This window comes from Ranitomeya imitator, chromosome 1 (genome assembly GCF_032444005.1).
Source record: "Ranitomeya imitator isolate aRanImi1 chromosome 1, aRanImi1.pri, whole genome shotgun sequence".
In the NCBI taxonomy this organism is placed as follows: domain Eukaryota; kingdom Metazoa; phylum Chordata; class Amphibia; order Anura; family Dendrobatidae; genus Ranitomeya; species Ranitomeya imitator.
Window position 1 is genome coordinate 256,004,281 of NC_091282.1, and position 21,366 is coordinate 256,025,646.

At 45.9% G+C, this 21,366-nt stretch overlaps 1 protein-coding gene across 2 annotated transcripts in view; it reads left to right on the forward strand.

The window, feature by feature from the left end:
- The window catches only part of GTF2H3 (general transcription factor IIH subunit 3), a 65,308-nt gene that overhangs the window by 15,352 nt on the left and 28,590 nt on the right, over nt 1-21,366 (forward strand). For both annotated transcript variants that reach the window (XM_069755984.1, XM_069755983.1), the window contains exons 6-9: nt 9,587-9,616; nt 9,711-9,739; nt 9,829-9,903; nt 10,340-10,393. In XM_069755984.1, coding sequence (XP_069612085.1) covers nt 9,587-9,616; nt 9,711-9,739; nt 9,829-9,903; nt 10,340-10,393 — 188 coding nt within the window. The remainder of the gene's footprint in view (nt 1-9,586; nt 9,617-9,710; nt 9,740-9,828; nt 9,904-10,339; nt 10,394-21,366) is intronic.

The following is a 21,366-nucleotide window of genomic DNA, read 5'->3' on the forward strand; positions in this document are numbered from 1 at the left end:
TTTTAAAACGAGTATCTGTATCTGAAAACTCAGTCTCTGAGGAAGAGGGGTCTGTCTCCTGTGGTCTAGGTGGTCTAGGATTAGATAGGGAATATGCCTTGTTGTCCCTAAAATCCTGCAAGTCCCTGACGAAAAATTTGTGTTTCTTTTCTTTAAGATGGTACTGGAATTTCTCAATGGTATTTTGGAGACTTTTCTCTTTGTTACAAAACTCTGGTTCTGTGGAAAATTTCTTTGTAACCTCTATCTGTTCTTTGAGGTTATTGTTCAGTTCTACAAGCATTAATCTCTCCTCATCCAGAAGTAATTTCATCAACCTTAGGGAGCTATCTGTTGCTTCCTTCTCCCACTTTTTAAAGAGTTCCGTCCCTCTATATCTATATCCGGGAGAATTTGTAATTCTTAAATTCCTCGGTACTATCCCTGCTTTGATGTAGTTATCGAGACTTTGCACCTCCCACCAAGATGTAATCTGGTCCTTATAGGCCTTGGTTAGCTCTTTAAAAGCGGAGTTAAAGGAGGGTGTGTACTTTTTTTGGGTAAAAGCGCCCTCCGAAAAAATACTCTTAGCCTCGTTAATCCATGTATTGGTATCTATAACCGTGGATAGAAAACCCGCCATACCATCAAATATATACTTAAATAAGCCTGGCTTAAACAAAAGGTCAAAAACCAAAAAATAGAAATGCAAACAGCAGCAGGTTTTTGCAAAAATGAAGACGTTAAAACGTAACTTTTACTTCATAGTCTTTATAAAAAATAATAGACGAACTGTGCCACTAAGGTGCTAGTGCTAACATATACCACGAACAAACACAGAGACAAACACCCCATAAAAAAGTTTTTTGCCACGGACCCCTCGTATCGGGCCACAAAATGGTCAACCAATGCTGCCCCCTACTGCTATAGGACGGGTAGAAAATACCCCAAAACCGAAAAAGGTATGTACGGGTAAAGAAAACTATCCATAAAAAACTATTGTTACCGATACCAACATGGAAGGCCTAAGAAGAGGTATTCATATCAATAAACACCTAGACCCAAAAGAAAAAATATAATGAGATCAAAAAATAAATAATGAAATAAAAATAATACACGTTCTACACAGGGTGACACGGCAGACCCTAAAAAATGGGAAAGATACATACCTTTTTCGGTTTTGGGGTATTTTCTACCCGTCCTATAGCAGTAGGGGGCAGCATTGGTTGAACGGTTCACCATAGATTGATGACCATATATTTGCGCCTCACTCCTAAAAAAGCACGTACCCCCGTGTTGCTATTATGCAGGAATGGCAAACTTCCGGAAATGACGCTACCTTTGTTTGACTATGAGCGTCTCGGTTGCCGGGGAGATGTGCGTGTCACGATTTGGTGCATGCGCTTTGACATATCCGAGGTTTGACACGTCACGGGTTTTCTGGGGCCGGCCAGACGTGCGCGCGCCGCCGTTTGGCGTCGGCGCCCGCCTGGACCGGAAGTAGGAACCCGGGCGTCCGGAAGTGCGCGCCCATGAGTGTCGGCGCTTTCTTGTTATAAAGGCCGACCGTCAGTAAGTAGACTAGCGATTGCTCATCATCATGCCATAATCCCCTGATGAATCCACTCAGGAAGAAACGCGTCGGGAGGCATACTTCTAGCCAGATATCGTAGGGCGGATGTCTTAAAGAACCGCTAGAGGGTCCGGCTATATATATCTAATACCTGCAGAAGGACTGTGATAAACTTCAGTACCAGCAGATGAGTATACGAGTACATATGTATTGTGAAACACAGGATTTAATCCCACTAGATGACACTTTAGACACACACCGTGATAAGTTCCCGGTATTGGGAAACGGTGTTATTGTTTGTCTGGTCTTTTGTTTGGGAGATACCTGTTCCTCAGAATAACGTGCTCTTTATGTTGTATTACTATGCTTGCGGTATTTTTTAGCATATCGTATGTTTACATTGCCATTTTGGGTCTTACCTACATTGGTTGTACACCCTTTATAGAGGAGCTCCGTTAATAGCTTTACCCCGTTATACCTGGCACCACATGGTGTACCGTTTTTTGTGCACACGGTGATATATGGTATCCCTGCCGCATCTGCTTTGGTAGGGGGAGGTTCCCGCTTATACGGTACGGTAAACTCTATGAGTAGTCTGGTGTATTTTTCTCTGATTTAATTGGTGACCATTTTGTGGCCCGATACGAGGGGTCCGTGGCAAAAAACTTTTTTATGGGGTGTTTGTCTCTGTGTTTGTTCGTGGTATATGTTAGCACTAGCACCTTAGTGGCACAGTTCGTCTATTATTTTTTATAAAGACTATGAAGTAAAAGTTACGTTTTAACGTCTTCATTTTTGCAATAACCTGCTGCTGTTTGCAGCCCAGGATAGTGCCTGAATACATGAGGTCAGCGATCCTAGAATGGACATGAATTCCCTCAGTGATGGTGATCTCAGCTGTTTGAATTTTGAGATTCTCTGGCGAAGGTCGTGTTGACGATCTTTGGAAAGGAAGGATGTCCTTTTTTCCGAGTCTAGGAGGATCCCCAGAAATTTCTTCCTTGGGGAAGAGTGGAGGTCTGATTTTTGAAGATTTGGGATCCAGCCTAGGGATTTGAGGATCTCCAGGGTTTTTGACACATCTTGGTTTAACCGAGATGTCGATGGAGTGACTGAGGAAGTCGTCCAAATAAGGAATGACCCATATTCCTTGGAGACTGATAAATATAAAACCGCTTCCCTCATGATTTTCGAAAACACTCTCGGTGCTGAGGAGACGCCGAATGGTAGTGAGTTGAATTGGAAATGGGTAATCCCTTGGTTGTGGGCGACTGCGAACCTGAGGAACTTCCTGTGAATCCGGATGGATCGGAACGTGGTAGTAAGCGTCCCTCAGGTCTATTGTTGCCATCACCCAGTTTTTTCCAATTATAGGGATTGCTGTCTTGATCGACTCCATCTTGAACCTCCGGTATTTGATGAACTGGTTTAGGGGTTTTAAGTTTATGATGACCCTGCATTTTCCGGAGGGTTTCCTTATGAGAAACAGGCGAGAGTAATGGCCTCTGCCTATATTCTGTTGAGGTACCCGAGAAATTACTTTTTCTCGCAAGAGGTCTTGTATTTGTAGGAGGAAGAAGTTTTGGACGTCTGGAGACTGTAACAGGGTAATCCTCAGACACTGGGGGGGGGGGGTGAAGACTCGCTAACTCCAACTTCAGCCCAAACTGTATGGTATGAAGGATCCACTGGTTTATGGATATGGACAAATGGAGATTCACTGTTTGTCTGGGGTCTGTTGTTGTTGAGGGACTAGGATGTTTCTGCCTTTTGCCTCCTTTCAGGTAGCTCCACCGTCCAGTTTTACCCTTTCCCTTGAATTCCTTCTGGGGCTGTTCACGAGGGGGATGAAAAAACCGCTTCCTAGTAAACTTCTGCTCGGGAAGCGATTTCTGCTTATCTGAAGCTTTCTCAAGGATATCATCGAAGACTGGACCAAATACGTGGTGTCCCTGGAAGGGGATGCCACAGAGTTTAGTCTTAGAGGTAATGTCCCCCCCACGATTTTAACCAAAGGGCTCTTCTAGCGGAATTAGAGAGGACTAAGGATTTTGCTGCCACCCGAACTGATTCTCCAGAGTCTTCGGCTAAGAAGCCCGTGACCTTTTGGAGAAGGGGAAGGGAGTGAAGGATCTCTTCTCTAGAGGTCCCCCGAGAGAGGTGTTCCTCCAATTTACGAAGCCAGTAGAAGCTATTTTGGCTTTGATCAAGTTAGTAGAGGTTTCCCAGGATTTTTTCAGGTGACTTTCAATTTTTCGATCCACTGGATCTTTTAATTGGGAGGAATCCTCAAAGGGGGGGGGACGTCTTCTTGGTTATTTTAGAAACCTGAACGTCCAACCTAGGGATTTCCCAAATAGAACTATCACCTTCAAGGGAAAAGCGATTTTTTTTTTTTTTTTTTTTTTTTTTTTTTATTATAACTCTGAGGGTATGTTAAGTCCCTTTTCTGGGGAAGACCACTCCTGAAATATAAGGTTCTGGACATTCTCATAAACCGGAAACCCTTTTTTACCTCTGGGTTTCAGCCCCCCAAACATCTCATCCTGAATTGAATATTTCACCTCTACTTCCTCCACCCCCATGGTGTTTCTCACTATGGAAACTAGTTCTTCCATATCCTCGGAAGAGAAATAGTATTTTTTATCAGGCGTAGGGGTGGATGTGGAGCCCTCATTTTCCCGAATGTCCTCTGACCCTAAGGTATGAATTTCGCTTGAGTCAGTCAGATTCAGCTGGTGCCAATTTTCTCTTTTTAAAGGGAGAGGGATGTGGCACTGGGGGCTGGGAAAGGGCTGCCATAGAGGTTTGCACCTCCTGCTTGATGAGTTTTTATACTGTCCAGGAGAGAAGGCTGTTTGGCATGTAGAATATCATCCATACAGTGTTGGCATAAGGTCTTCTTATAATCTGAAGGGAGCTTGGAACCACAAACACCACACTTTTGGCTGGGTTTGCTCTTTGGGGCAGAGACCTTTTCTCCCTAAAAGAGAGAGAAGGTATACTAAGTGACCCATAGGTATCAAGCCCGGACAGTAAGGGACCAGCCCCCGCTACTCACGGTAGGAGGGTGAACGCTGGGATCTCCAGATGCAGCAGTAGTTTGTCGCCATCCATGGTCAGACCTGTCACGAGTCACACAAGACAGAGACTCTGCGTCTTACCTGGAGGCTCCCGCCAGGATAAAGTGATCGAGGCCCAGCGCCAGTTGTGTGCTCCTCCTCCCATGATCCGCAGGGAGGATCCATAGGAACGACCCAGTAGCTGAAGGTGCAGAGCCCTGGCCACAAACCGCGCAATCAGCATGGCGCCGAGATATGAACATGGCGCCGAGATACGAACCCGGAAGTGAACGCCGGTGCGCGCGGCTGCAGGAGGAGGGCGCCGGGGAGCTCAGGGAGGACCCCGGCAGCACGTCACTGCCCCGCTTTACCGCTGGACGGACCTTTTCATGCCCCACTGGGGGACAGGAAAAAACACTGGAGACAGCAGGAAGGGGAGGGTTATTTAACCTCTTTGTGTTTCCTGTCCCCCATTAGGTTGGGGAGACATCCTCCCAGGTGACTGTTGTGGAAGGTGACTGGAGAAATAAGAGCTCTTCTGCAGAACCTGGCAGTGGCCGCTACACTTGGCACAGAGCTGCAGCTATAACATACAGCCACCTCCAGAACGACAGAACCAATATGCTATTTAAGACCTATTCTGTGGATAGCTCATTGATGCCTGTGCCCTGACATAGTAACATAGTTAGTAAGGCCGAAAAAAGACATTTGTCCATCCAGTTCAGCCTATATTCCATCATAATAAATCCCCAGATCTACGTCCTTCTACAGAACCTAATAATTGTATGATACAATATTGTTCTGCTCCAGGAAGACATCCAGGCCTCTCTTGAACCCCTCGACTGAGTTCGCCATCACCACCTCCTCAGGCAAGCAATTCCAGATTCTCACTGCCCTAACAGTAAAGAATCCTCTTCTATGTTGGTGGAAAAACCTTCTCTCCTCCAGACGCAAAGAATGCCCCCTTGTGCCCGTCACCTTCCTTGGTATAAACAGATCCTCAGCGAGATATTTGTATTGTCCCCTTATATACTTATACATGGTTATTAGATCGCCCCTCAGTCGTCTTTTTTCTAGACTAAATAATCCTAATTTCGCTAATCTATCTGGGTATTGTAGTTCTCCCATCCCCTTTATTAATTTTGTTGCCCTCCTTTGTACTCTCTCTAGTTCCATTATATCCTTCCTGAGCACCGGTGCCCAAAACTGGACACAGTACTCCATGTGCGGTCTAACTAGGGATTTGTACAGAGGCAGTATAATGCTCTCATCATGTGTATCCAGACCTCTTTTAATGCACCCCATGGTCCTGTTTGCCTTGGCAGCTGCTGCCTGGCACTGGCTGCTCCAGGTAAGTTTATCATTAACTAGGATCCCCAAGTCCTTCTCCCTGTCAGATTTACCCAGTGGTTTCCCATTCAGTGTGTAATGGTGATATTGATTCCTTCTTCCCATGTGTATAACCTTACATTTATCATTGTTAAACCTCATCTGCCACCTTTCAGCCCAAGTTTCCAACTTATCCAGATCCATCTGTAGCAGAATACTATCTTCTCTTGTATTAACTGCTTTACATAGTTTTGTATCATCTGCAAATATCGATATTTTACTGTGTAAACCTTCTACCAGATCATTAATGAATATGTTGAAGAGAACAGGTCCCAATACTGACCCCTGCGGTACCCCACTGGTCACAGCGACCCAGTTAGAGACTATACCATTTATAACCACCCTCTGCTTTCTATCACTAAGCCAGTTACTAACCCATTTACACACATTTTCCCCCAGACCAAGCATTCTCATTTTGTGTACCAACCTCTTGTGCGGCACGGTATCAAACGCTTTGGAAAAATCGAGATATACCACGTCTAATGACTCACCGTGGTCCAGCCTATAGCTAACCTCTTCATAAAAACTGATTAGATTGGTTTGACAGGAGCGATTTCTCATAAACCCATGCGGATATCGAGTTAAACAGTTATTCTCATTGAGATAATCCAGAATAACATCCCTCAGAAACCCTTCAAATATTTTACCAAAACACTTAGTGGGAAACATGTCAGTCTCCAACAACATATCACTAATTAAAATAACCGTAGTATATGACTGACTAGGACCTCCTGGACAAACTGCATATTCATAACGAACGCAAAAACCAAAGAAACGCAGTCAAAAGTCCAAATAAATATAAATATACAAACTTTATTAAATACTACATAATAGGTGTACAGTAAAAGTGGGACAACCACCCGTGCAAACAACAGCACATACAGATGGACAGGAACTAATGCACATTAACCCATATCATCCGTATCATCACCATATATATGCAGAGTATGTATAAGACACTGATAAATATGTCATAGCAAACAATTGCAATATCCAAGTATATACATACCAGCAGTTTAAGAGTGGGTGTGTATGTGCATCCAGGACCCGTCCCCCCCAACGCGCGTTTCGGCAAGGTGCCTTTCTCAAGGGGTAACTGGTGTGTAAATAAGGTTAAAATATATACTCACGAACCCGGAAGTATAGCGGTACCCATGATTACCGGCAGCTGTCCCGCACGGCCGCATAACCCGGAAACACAGGGGCCCCGTGTGATCACAGGGCAGCGGCACCGCGGTGACAGGAGCCGGAGATGACGTGTATGTTGCTGGAATAGATAAACCGAGCCGCCGTCTAAGTATAGAAAAAGGCGGACATGCGCAAATGCAACCACAGGGACAAAGAGCTAGAAGTCCCAATGCGCATGCGCAAAGAGCCCACCGCGGCCATATTATTGGAGACCAACAGCCGCCACTACAAGAAACCCATAGCAGCCATCTTAATGAGGATGAAAACAAGGTGGCCAACATATATTAGCCCGCAGGGGCATGTAGCGTAATAGACAACATACCTTGTCGTACAAGTGATATGCTGTCTAATTTGAAAGGATTTTGTGCCCAGGGATATGTTGGCTATATGTGTGGGGCGGACATATGTGTGTGTATTTGCAGCATATGCTAGACTGTTATACTATTACATTGTTATTTTGTTCCATCAAGTATACTTCTTAGATGATGTGTTTGGTATGTTACTCGCACGTATGTGCTCCTTGCATTTGCACATGGGCGAGTTGGAGGGACATGTGTATATGCATGTGCCATGTGTGTATACATATACATGTGTTATCATTTGGGACACTCCATCAATATAGACATTTTTATATATATTTTTTTCATTTTTATTTTCTCTTTTTTTGTTTGTTATTATGGGTGATATATCCTTGAAATTATATGGACATTTTAAGGATAGTCCGCTATTTTGCTGGAGGTGTCTGCTTTAGGTGGTCTTTGTGTTTACATCATTAACATACAACACCTTGTTTTCATCCTCATTAAGATGGCTGCTATGGGTTTCTTGTAGTGGCGGCTGTTGGTCTCCAATAATATGGCCGCGGTGGGCTCTTTGCGCATGCGCATTGGGACTTCTAGCTCTTTGTCCCTGTGGTTGCATTTGCGCATGTCTGCCTTTTTCTATACTTAGACGGCGGCTCGGTTTATCTATTCCAGCAACATACACGTCATCTCCGGCTCCTGTCACCGCGGTGCCGCTGCCCTGTGATCACATGGGGCCCCTGTGTTTCCGGGTTATGCGGCCGTGCGGGACAGCTGCCGGTAATCATGGGTACCGCTATACTTCCGGGTTCGTGAGTATATATTTTAACCTTATTTACACACCAGTTACCCCTTGAGAAAGGCACCTTGCCGAAACGCGCGTTGGGGGGGACGGGTCCTGGATGCACATACACACCCACTCTTAAACTGCTGGTATGTATATACTTGGATATTGCAATTGTTTGCTATGACATATTTATCAGTGTCTTATACATACTCTGCATATATATGGTGATGATACGGATGATATGGGTTAATGTGCATTAGTTCCTGTCCATCTGTATGTGCTGTTGTTTGCACGGGTGGTTGTCCCACTTTTACTGTACACCTATTATGTAGTATTTAATAAAGTTTGTATATTTATATTTATTTGGACTTTTGACTGCGTTTCTTTGGTTTGTGCGTTTGAAATATTTTACCAACAATAGAGGTTAGACTTACTGGCCTATAATTTCCAGGTTCACTTTTAGAGCCCTTTTTGAATATTGGCACCACATTTGCTATGCGCCAGTCCTGCGGAACAGACCCTGTCGCTATAGAGTCCGTAAAAATAAGAAATAATGGTTTATCTATTACATTACTTAGTTCTCTTAGTACTCGTGGGTGTATGCCATCCGGACCCGGAGATTTATCTATTTTGATCTTATTTAGCCGGTTTCGCACCTCTTCTTGGGTTAGATTGGTGACCCTTAATACAGGGTTTTCATTGTTTCTTGGGATTTCACCTAGCATTTCATTTTCCACCGTGAATACCGTGGACACCCTCTTTAATTAAAGTTCACCACTTCTCACCAGTATCTCTCTCAGATTGATCATCATCACAGCATATAAAGCACATTGTCATGTTGTTTCTTGTACCCATGACACAGTGGAGAATCCCGTAGGGTTCTATGTTCTGAGTCACAAATGGCAGGTCACAAATGGCAAATGTGATGGGTAATGTGCGTCACTGAGGGTAAGCTTCGGGAGCATAGCATTTGTAGACTAGTAGTAGTTACATCATCTGCCTTCTCGAGGCCCATTCCTCTAAGGCCACGTTCACACATTCAGTATTTTAAATCAGTATTTGTGAGCCAAAACCAGGAGTGGGTGATAAATACAGAAGTGGTGCATATGTTTCTATTATACTTTTCCTCTGATTGTTCCACTCCGGGTTTTGGCCTACAAATACTGAGGTAAAATACTGAACAAATACTGAGCGTGTGACCATGGCCTAAGATGCTATGGGTAATTTTTAATGTACATTACTGACTGCACCGGCTGTAAGAATAACTAATTGTTGTGATATTGTTTCCTTATCATAAATATCCTAGATATTAACCGGATAAGCAAAGAAAGTAAAGGTATCACTGGAATGAATGTGTCATTTGCATTGATTCGTACTAGTCGTGTCTGTATTAATAACATTTCTATATGATTTTCTCTTTTACTATACAGCCGGAGAGGAAGTGAAATCCAGGATACTAGTGAGTATGTGGGGACTGGGGCACAGTTCCGGCATACAGGTTTATATAGACGGCCATTCTGACACTCCATGCAATCTGTCATTCTGTAGGTGATTAAAGCGGCAGAAGATAGTGCTCTACAGTACATGAACTTCATGAACGTCATATTTGCAGCTCAAAAACAGGTATTTGTCTTTGTTCAGCTCTCTTGTTGAGAAAGACTTCATTCAATCCTGTATTTGCTTTTTACGCCGACCATACGGTACACCTATTTGGCTTATCACTATCACAATGTGTGTGGTTTTGATGGGTAAGAAAGGCCCCAGTGGTGGCTAAATGAATCTGGCACTGCTTATCTTAGGGAAAAATAATGACTCAAACTGGTTGGATTCCAGCCTTTCTGATCATTGGTCAGACACTATCGATAGCTGATTATATGTGGAAACAGAAAATGCTCTAGAAAGTAATGGGGCTTGCCATATGCTTTATCGGTGCTAATCGAAAAGCCAGTATTGGTATTTTTAAATAGTTGGACTGGAAATCTCCCCAAGAAATCCATAAATCTTACTTTTTCCCACCCTTCAAATGAAGCTAACTTCCTATTTTTTTTGCATTCTTCAGAACATTCTCATTGATGCTTGTGTACTGGACACAGATTCTGGACTTCTACAACAGGTATGGTATTAGCCCTAATTCTGAAGGCTCCAGTGTGGTATTAACATTTCCCTTGCACGTAGGTGGCTAGTTACAAATGTAGGACCTTTTCTATGTTATTTTTTGTAATAAACGGCCCTTTTAGCAATTTACCATATAGCATCTTAATAATAAATACATTTTTTTCTATAGCGTCAACATATTTAACTGGATGCCACAATGTTTGCTTTTTGTCTTGTCTCTCTGGAGCACTAATCTGAAGGAGACACTCATTCCAAATATACCCTCTGCAGACCTCATGGGGTTAATAAATTTGTTATATAGCAAATGCTTGAACATGATAATAAACTCTATAGATGTCCAGGTGTAATCTAAATTCAGGAAACATACTTTTAAAAGTTTTAATGTAAATGATCTGAACGTAGAAATATGTTTCATAGCAATCACATAGATTTTGTCTGCTACTATTGCTATACTCCATAGTTAAACTGCTGAGATGTATTTTATATCATCAAACTAGTGGACTTTCTAAGCATATATCCATCTCTGTGCTTTTTAGTTTTTTCCATCACTTTCCAGCATTACGTAGGTTTTATGGTGACTGGATGATTGCTTACAGAATGTAAATGGACTGGAGGATGTTATGCACGCAGTGACCCGGCACAGGTTCGAGGCATTGGTGCCGTGTATAGCTTATTATACAATGATGTGTTGCAGTACTTTGATCTTTAACAATTTCAGCAGTTTTAACCCGTTCCTGATATGATTTTTCATTTTTGCGCTTTCGATTTTTTTCTTTCCCCCGTGACAGCACCACATGAGAGAGGGGATCCGCACATCAAGGACAGGAACCAACTGAATAGAAGGGAGAAACCTCTCCCCTGCATCAGTTGGTTTTCCTGCCCTTGAGGAAGCCTTATATCTGAAGTATCAGGTGCGTAAAGTCATGAAATCGCTTATCCCATGCCCAGCGCGGCCGCCTGGAAGAACTGCTCTTTGCTTGTAACGCCGTTGTCGGGTCCCGGATGCGCCTCCGCTTGTGCAGATGCTTGTGCAGATGCAAGTAACTATGTCGTCTTGATTCTGTGCGTTTGCTGGGATTGGCACACCCTGGTGAAGAGTATGCTGGTGACTTTTAACCTGAAAGTGGTAACTTCAATTCCTGGGGTCCAGTGGAGGCGTCTAAGTGGGAGGAAATGCTGTGGCCGGTCCCTCATTTAAAATGGGGTCTGACCGCCTAAGAGCAAGTTTTCTCTGGTTCTCTTTTCCAATGTGATTATGGAGTAGGAGCAGCAGTGGCAGAGTGGGCGCGCAGTAGTGGCAGTCACACGAGTGACAGGAGAAGCGTCAACAAGGCCAACCAGGGAAGCAGAGTGGGTCATGGTTCCACCGCCTCCAAGGGAGAACCATCGTGTGATTTGATTTGACCCAACCTCCAAATCTGGTACCCTTACTAAACAACTGAGCGATGAGTGAGCGTCGTAAGTTCACCATGGTAATTGGGTCCTTTTTCATGTTTAATTACTAGGAAATGCCTAAGAAATGTAGCACAAATCTTAAAAATAATGAGTGTGCGCTGTGCAGGATACATTACCCAGCTCATGGCAAAAGAAGCTCTGCTCAGCATGTATCCAGAAAACTGGAATCCCCAAATTTGCCATGGATTTAAAATCCGTTATTAGGGCAGTAGTTAAAGATTCCCTTAAGGCACTAATCCATAAAGCGATAAGAAGGGGAGAAAGAAAACCAGAATATTATCATCTGATTATGATGAATCAGTGAAGTCAGAAGGTGTGGATCTAATTCTTCCTCTTCATCCACTGATGGCGATACAGGGAGTAGACCTTGCTGTAGAAGACACAGACAAATTGGTCAAGGCTGTAAAGGCTCCCTTGGGCATCATAGACCCCAAATCAGTGCAGTCAAAATTGTATTTGGTGGGTTACAGCATAAGAAGAGGTGTCCATTTCCAATAAATGCGAAAGTTGAAGGTAAAAAAGAATGGAAAAAAACAGAAAAGAAAGGTTCGCTACCCTCGTTTTCAAAGAGAAGGTACCCCTTTGAAAAGGAAGGAGACAGCCCTGTTGGATAAAGTTCCAAAGATACTTGCAGCCATATCATCCTGAAAATATACATTACCCTGAAGATATAGGTATCCTGAAGACCCTCTGGATAGGAAAGCTGATGGATACCTGGGTGTCACGACACAGCTGTCTGGTGACCCGGGACCAGGGGCTTCTTGACTTCTTTTCTGGCCCTAACACTAGGGGGCGCCCTAGCTCGCCCTACTCCCTGGGATACTTCAGATGGTGAAGACACCGGGGCCTCTGCCCTTGCCCTATTTCCTAAGTTAGCCCTCTGTCCTCTTCCCCCACCCAGGGAAGAGGGGGCAATACTGTGCACCATAGATGTACATATAACTGTCTAGGTGGTTCCTGTCGTGCTCTGTAACCCAACTGATATGGATGAGAGGTTCTGCCCTTTTATTCAGTACGTTCCTGTCCTTGATGGGCGGATGGCCTCTCTCGTGTGATGTTGTCTTGGCCTCTGGAAAATCCCATTACTATTAAATACTTTAATGTTTTCTCCCTTTCTTCCAAGAGCGTTTTTTATTTTTCTGTTGACATAGCTGTATAAGGGCTTATTTGTTGCAGCACAAGTTGTGGTTTTGAATAATACCATTCATGTTACCATTCAACGTACGGGAAAACAACAAACAATTCTAAGTATAATGAAATTTCACAAAAAAACACATTTCTGATAATGTGTATTTTAGATTTTGTTTTTTTTTTAATGGTATTCTCTTGTGTGGTAAAAGTTAGCACGATTTAAAATGTTATCAAACTGTGTGTGTATACATACATATATATCTATAATATAACGCTGGGAGCGTCACTCTGTCCGAAGCCTTTATAGACTGCGCAAGCTGGGCCTCACAGAGTGATGCTCCCAGGAGATCGCGGTATGCGTAAACACTGAACGCACACCGCGATCTCCACCGGAGAGTCAGGGACCGCCAGGAGGGTAAGTATATTCACCTGTCCCCCGTTCCAGCGCTGCGTGCGGCTCCGTCTCCCGGGTCCTCTGCTGTGATGTTCCCAGTTCAGAGGGCGCGGTGACGCGCTTAATGCGCGCCGGCGCCGCCCTCTGACTGAACAGTCACAGCCAGAGGAGCCGGAAGATGGCGGCGCGCAGCGCTGGAACGGGACAGACAGGTGAGTATAGCAAGTGCTGGGGGCCTGAGCTAGCGGTGACTCCGGCACCTGACCCCCACAGCGCGCCGGTGTCCCCGCCTGCTCAGGCCCCCAGCACTCGGCGCCCAGCGACGATAGGTGAGTATGGTATTTTTTTTTTTTTATATATATATATATATATATATATATATATATATATATGGCAGCAGCATACGGGGCATATACAGTGGGGCAAAAAAGTATTTAGTCAGTCAGCAATAGTGCAAGTTCCACCACTTGAAAAGATGAGAGGCGTCTGTAATTTACATCATAGGTAGACCTCAACTATGGGAGACAAACTGAGAAAAAAAAATCCAGAAAATCACATTGTCTGTTTTTTTATCATTTTTTTTGCATATTATGGTGGAAAATAAGTATTTGGTCAGAAACAAAATTTCATCTCAATACTTTGTAATATATCCTTTGTTGGCAATGACAGAGGTCAAACGTTTTCTGTAAGTCTTCACAAGGTTGCCACACACTGTTGTTGGTATGTTGGCCCATTCCTCCATGCAGATCTCCTCTAGAGCAGTGATGTTTTTGGCTTTTCGCTTGGCAACACGGACTTCCAACTCTCTCCAAAGGTTTTCTATAGGGTTGAGATCTGGAGACTGGCTAGGCCACTCCAGGACCTTGAAATGCTTCTTACGAAGCCACTCCTTCGTTGCCCTGGCGGTGTGCTTTGGATCATTGTCATGTTGAAAGACCCAGCCACGTTTCATCTTCAATGCCCTTGCTGATGGAAGGAGGTTTGCACTCAAAATCTCACGATACATGGCCCCATTCATTCTTTCATGTACCCGGATCAGTCGTCCTGGCCCCTTTGCAGAGAAACAGCCCCAAAGCATGATGTTTCCACCACCATGCTTTACAGTAGGTATGGTGTTTGATGGATGCAACTCAGTATTCTTTTTCCTCCAAACACGACAAGTTGTGTTTCTACCAAACAGTTCCAGTTTGGTTTCATCAGACCATAGGACATTCTCCCAAAACTCCTCTGGATCATCCAAATGCTCTCTAGCAAACTTCAGACGGGCCCGGACATGTACTGGCTTAAGCAGTGGGACACGTCTGGCACTGCAGGATCTGAGTCCATGGTGGCGTAGTGTGTTACTTATGGTAGGCCTTGTTACATTGGTCCCAGCTCTCTGCAGTTCATTCACTAGGTCCCCCCGCGTGGTTCTGGGATTTTTGCTCACCGTTCTTGTGATCATTCTGACCCCACGGGGTGGGATTTTGCGTGGAGCCCCAGATCGAGGAGATTATCAGTGGTCTTGTATGTCTTCCATTTTCTAATTATTGCTCCCACTGTTGATTTCTTCACTCCAAGCTGGTTGGCTATTGCAGATTCAGTCTTCCCAGCCTGGTGCAGGGCTACAATTTTGTTTCTGGTGTCCTTTGACAGCTCTTTGGTCTTCACCATAGTGGAGTTTGGAGTCAGACTGTTTGAGGGTGTGCACAGGTGTCTTTTTATACTGATAACAAGTTTAAACAGGTGCCATTACTACAGGTAATGAGTGGAGGAAAGAGGAGACTCTTAAGAAGTTACAGGTCTGTGAGAGCCAGAAATCTTGATTTTGTTTCTGACCAAATACTTATTTTCCACCATAATATGCAAATAAAATGATAAAAAAACAGACAATGTGATTTTCTGGATTTTTTTTTCTCAGTTTGTCTCCCATAGTTGAGGTCTACCTATGATGTAAATTACAGACGCCTCTCATCTTTTCAAGTGGTGGAACTTGCACTATTGCTGACTGACTAAATACTTTTTTGCCCCACGGTATAATGGAGCATCTTATGGGGGGCATATAATACAATGGTGGCGCAGGATGGGAGCAGCACATGACAGAACGGGTGCAGGATGGGAGCAGCACATGACAGAACAGGGGCACAGGATGGGAGCAGCACATGACAGAACAGGGGCGCAGGATGGGAACAGCACATGACAGAACGGGCGCACGATGGCAGCAGCACATGACAACGGGCGCAGGATGGGAGCAGCACATGACAGAACGGGGGCGCAGGATGGGAGCAGCACATGACAGAACAGGGGCGCAGGATGGGAGCAGCACATGAAAGAACGGGGGCGCAGGATGGGAGCAGCACATGACAGAACGGGGGCACAGGATGGGAGCAGCAAATGACAGAATGGAGGCGCAGGATGGGTGCAGAACATGTCAGAATGGAGGCGCAGGATGGGTGCAGCACATGTCACAATGGGGGCGCAGGATGGGAGCAGCACATGACAGAATGGGGGCGCAGGATGGGTGCAACACATGACAGAATGGGGGTGCAAGATGGGTGCAGAACATGTCAGAATGGAGGCGCAGGATGGGTGCAGAACATGTCAGAATGGAGGCGCAGGATGGGTGCAGAACATGTCAGAATGGGGGCGCAGGATGGGAGCAGCACATGTCACAATGGGGGCACAGGATGGGTGCAACACATGACAGAATGGGGGCGCAAGATGGGTGCAACACATGTCAGAATGGGGGCGCAGGATGGGTGCAGCACATGACAGGATGGGGGTGCAGGATGGGAGCAGCACATGTCAGGATGGGGACGCAGGATGGAGCAGCTCATGACAGGATGGAGACCATATACCAATATAGATGCTAGCCAACCGGGCGTAGAACGGGTTCAATAGCTAGTATTATATAAAATTAGAAATTCTTAGGAAAAGAGAAAAATAATCAGCAAAGTCCTCGCCATGTTCCAAGAACCGTAGTGTTTTCATTTTTCGGTCGATGGAGCTGTAGGAGGGCTAGTATTTTGATACCATTTTGGTGTAGATAAAATATTATTTATCACTTGTTGCTGCATTCATTTGCAGTGTTTCTGCAAACAAAAAAATGCAATTCTTTTATTTCAATTTTTTTTTCTCATTACGCTCTTATTGCCCGGGTTAAATAAGCAATCCCATGAATAATTTTTACTAGTATGTCATATGTTGTGAAGGGGTTAAAGTGACAAGAAAGACCCAACATGTCTGTTTTAGGATTAAACCAACTTGCACGAAAAATCACATTCAGGCAACTTTTTTGTTTTTCTGGCATAAACCATCATGGTTTGGAGAGTACGTTCATGACTGCATGTTGATTAGCAGCGTCATTGATGCACCCATTGGTGCACTTGATTGATAAAATTGTTTTTCTCCTTCGCCTCATTGGGGGACACAGACCGTGGGTGTATGCTGCTGCCACTAGGAGGCTGACACTAAGTGATACAAAGAAAGTTCTCTCCTCCCCTGCAGTATACACCCTCCTGCTGGCTCTCAGCTAACCAGTTCTTGCTTAGTGTCCGTAGGAGACACACTGGGGTCTGTTATTCTTTAAAACTTTTTAAATCCTTTTGCGCAAGAGGAAGACTGGGGCGACGAACCCTTTCAAGGGGCCGATCTCCCCCAAACATCAACAGGCAAGCACGGCGAGTGTCACCTCCCTGTACCCTCTCCTGCGACGTGGGATGCCATTCCTGAGCTATCTTAGGGGCGACGGTTCCCTTCAGGGCGCCGATCTCCCAGCACCAGCAACAGACGGAAACACGGAGTGTCGCCTCCATGTACCCCCTTCTGAGCCAGGCTACAGCCGGACACAGCCCTGTGAAATCCTAGGGGAATGAACCCTTAGGATACACAGAGGCCCCTATGGCGTCCGTGCTGCTCCCACTGCACCACCACTGATTCACCACTGATTAAACAGCGGTGCTGCAAGGAGCTGGTCGGTCCCTCACCTCCTCCCCTCTAAAAGGGGTTGGTGGATGGAGGGTTTCTACACCGTCTACAACCCTCACCTGCAAGCAGAGTGCCGGCTCTGTCTTCCCTCCAGCTCCGGCGGTAAGTTTGGGATCCCGGGGGGCTCCTGCAGCGCGATCCTCTGGACTTTCCGGCCAGCATTCTTTCACCGCTACCGTGTTTTTAATTTAGTTCCCAGCTTCGGCCCACGCTAGGCCGATAACCCCGTCTTGCTCCCAGAAATTTAGTTCCCGACCTGCGCTAGGCCGCAAGCCGGTTACTGTTCCGGCAGGGGAACCGCGGTTGCACGCTGACAAATATAGCCCCCCGGCTCGCGGCCTGCGGCAGGCCGCAAGCCGGTATCTCTGCCTGTGTTCCGGCGGCACCAAAAGCTTTAGCCCCTGGTTTTTGGCCTGCGCTAGGCCCCAACCCGGTAACTATTCTAGCAGGCACCGAAAAATTTAGTCCCCGGCTTGCGGCCGTTTAGGCTGCAACCCGGAGGTGTCACCCACGCCATGGCGCGTTCCGGCGGCCCCTCCCACGATTCTGGCGCTTCTCGTGCAAAACGAGAGGTGCCTGTTGTTCTCGGGGGCCATCTTCCTACCTCCCCCTCTCATTTCCTCCGGAAATGGATCCTGTATTTGGGCATTGAGATCAGTCCTGTTCTGCAACAGGAACCAATTCAGCTTTGGCCACAGGAGCAGGATCTGGGACATATCTGCTAAGGGTAAGGGACGCAACCCCCCTCTTACCTCAGCGGTATCCCCTTCTACCACTTTCTGTAAGTAGTCCTGTAAAAGGGCTCAAGAAAGCGTATTTTAGGACTTAGTGTGCAGGCTTATAAACGGAGAGCTTTAAGTTCAAATCTCAGCAAAGCCTTACAACAACTCTAATAAGACTTTTTCAGTCTCTTCTATTTCACCGCATGTAAATCCTGCCAGTCTGCTTTTATCCCAAAGCGCAGAACTCGACACTCTGTAAGCCGGCGATCTCTAATACGCTCAGGAGTCCCCCACTGTCACAGAGTCCAGGGTACTTAGTCCCTCTAAGTGGCTATCATCACTGTTGGACTCTCCAAAGTCCCTTAAAGGGCACCGATCTCCTCACACTGTCAACAGACGAGCACATGTAGTGTCACCGCCATGTATCCTCTTCTGCAGCCAAGCCTAATGCCGGACAACGAGCCCTGTCCACCCAGAGACCTGAACTCTGTAGATATACAGAGGCACCCTTTTTGGCATCCGAGCACCCCCCACTGCATCACCACTATTTATAGCAGAAGGCGACGATCCCTTTCCACTCCCCTGTTAAGAGGATGGTGGATCAAGGGTTCATCATTTCAACTCTGCATGACTTGTCAGTCACCCGCACAGGGGTGTCCGGATAAGTTACCGTCAAAGAAAGCGGCGCTAGCAAGAGACGGCTTTTTTCCTAACCTGCTGGATGCAGCCGCACATTCTGCCACTTGGCAGGTTAACCTGGGTAGAAACTCCTGTCGTATACCTACCGGTATCCCTGCTCGATGGGTCATCCATTAAAAAGACAACGGTCTGTCAGATAGCAATCTGGTTCGTTTCCGCCTTGCGGCCTCCGGTTCAGCGCTCTACCCTTCCTTAGCCGCCGCATGTGTTACCAGAGCAATGGTCTCCTGATCAGAGGCCTTAAATATTTTCTTTTCCAACAGTAACCTTTTCCCGAAGACTGTACAGCTGGTCAATTGGGCAAGCAGACTAACTGCTTCACGCCTCTCGGATGCAACTACCTGCGCGGCGCTGTCAGTAGCAAATGCCATTACGCTCAGAAGGACATTAATGCTCAGAGAATGGAAAAGTACTCTGCCTTCAAAAGGCCTCTGACATCACTCCCTTACCAGAGTGATCGGTTATTCGGTGAGAAGTTCGGAGTGTTCCTCATGCAGGAACAAAAGATCGCATGTTTCCTATAGACTAATCAGCAGTGGATCAGTTGTCCAGGACAGTCTAGATCTAGGGGATCTTGGTTCCAAAAAGGGGACCGATAAGTAAAACCGACCCTGAACCTCAAAATTCTACCAAGCTTGACAAGGTCCTCCTTCTTCGGATGGAGTTCCTCTGCTCAGCCATTACTTCAACGGAAAAGTGTGGAGTTTTCTCACATCCACCGACATTCGGGATGCTTACCTTCACATTCCTATGTCTTCCCCTCTTCAAAAATTCCTTCGTTTCCCTTTCGCGAACAGCATTTTCAAATCACGTCCTTGTCCTTCGGCCTTTCTACCGCACCCAGAGTGTTTGCAAGGGTTATGGCGGCCATCATGTTCCTCTTGCACCCTACTAAAGGTGTGGTCTTCCTGCCCTATCTGGTCGACTTTCTAGCCACTCTTCCAGCCCTGTGCTGAGTCGTCTATATCCCTTGCAATACCCTCTCTCCTGGGCTGGCAGCTAAACATAGACAAGTTTTTCCCTCATTTCCAGCCCAGCAAATATCCTTTTCGAGGATGATCCTGGAATCTTCCAGAAGGTCGGTGATTCTCCCTTGAGACAAGGCCATTGCCCTTCAACAGGGAGCTTGCGCATTTGTTTACTCTCCCTTCATTCCATTCGCTTTACTATCAGGAAGGTCGCCTACTTTTTTCTCTGTGATCTCCTCATCCTGACGAGTATTTGGAGCTAGCCTCTCTGTTCTTTCAGACTTTTTTTTCCCTTATTACCATCAAGGCAAGGTTGCCCTCGGGCCATACCCGTCCCTTGTTACCAAGATGGTATGGTATTCCCACAGTTATGAGGGTATCGTTTTTCCCTCATCTCTTTCCACACCAGTCTACAAAACGGAATGGGTTTCCCATATCTGGACGTTGTGCGTGCTCTGTGTAGGTACGTCTCGAGGACGGTGTCCTTCCGAAGGTTGGATGCTTTATTTGGGCTACCTCACGGTCAGAGGACGGTTCCCTGACGGTGTCAGGAAGGGTTTCGACGTTTCATGGGCCATGTTAGCCTGGTGGATTCGTTACACCATCCAGGAGTCCTTCCGTGCTAGATATCAGCCTATCTCCCCGTCTATCGAGGTTTCTTGGTTTCTAGGCACCAGGTGTCAGCAGTGCACACCTGCAACCTTGCCGGTTCATCCAGTCCGCAAGCATTCCTGAAGCACTATAATTTCCAACCCTCCACAGATGTGAGTCTGGGCAGGCGGACTCTGCAGGCTGCGGTGGCGCACTTGAAAGTAGCAGTTTCACAAGGCCTGATCTGATGTTGTTCCCACCCAGGGACTGGTTTGGGATGTCTCACGGTCTCTGTCCCCCAATGAGGCGAAGGAGAAATAGGGATTTTTGTGTACTCACCGTAAAATCCTTTTCTCCGAGCCATTCATTGGGGGACACAGCTCCCACCCTATTATTAGCTAGTGCTTTTTTTTGTAATTTGTCATGCTATACTCTCATATATAATGTGACATGCTATACGCTCATATATTGTTATTGATCTCCTACTGTTTTTGCACCGAAATGGTTAGCTGAGAGCCAGCAGGAGGGTGTATACTGCAGGGGAGGAGCTAACTTTCTATGTATCACCTAGTGGCAGCAGCATACACCCACGGTCTGTGTCCCCCCAATGAATGGCTCGGAGAAAAGGATTTTACGGTGAGTACACAAAAATCCCTATATTCACATTCTGCCTGCCATCAACCAGACTCCATATTTTACCTCACTGTCACATTACGAGCGCATGGTCTGTCGTTTACCATAAGGTTATGTGCACACGTAGAATGGTCCACTGCGGATTTTTCCGCTGCGGATTTGATAAATCCGCAGGGCAAAAACACTGCGTTATTCCTGCGGATTTTTCTCGGATTTACCGCGGTTTTTGTGCGGATTCCACTGCGGTTTTACACCTGCAGTTTTCTATTATGGAGCAGGTGTAAAACCACTGCGGATTCCGCACAAAGAATTGACATGCTGCGGAATGTAAACTGCTGCGTTTCCGCGCGTTTTTTTCCGCAGCATGGGCACAGTGTTTTCAGTTTCCCATAAGTTTACATTGTACTGTAAA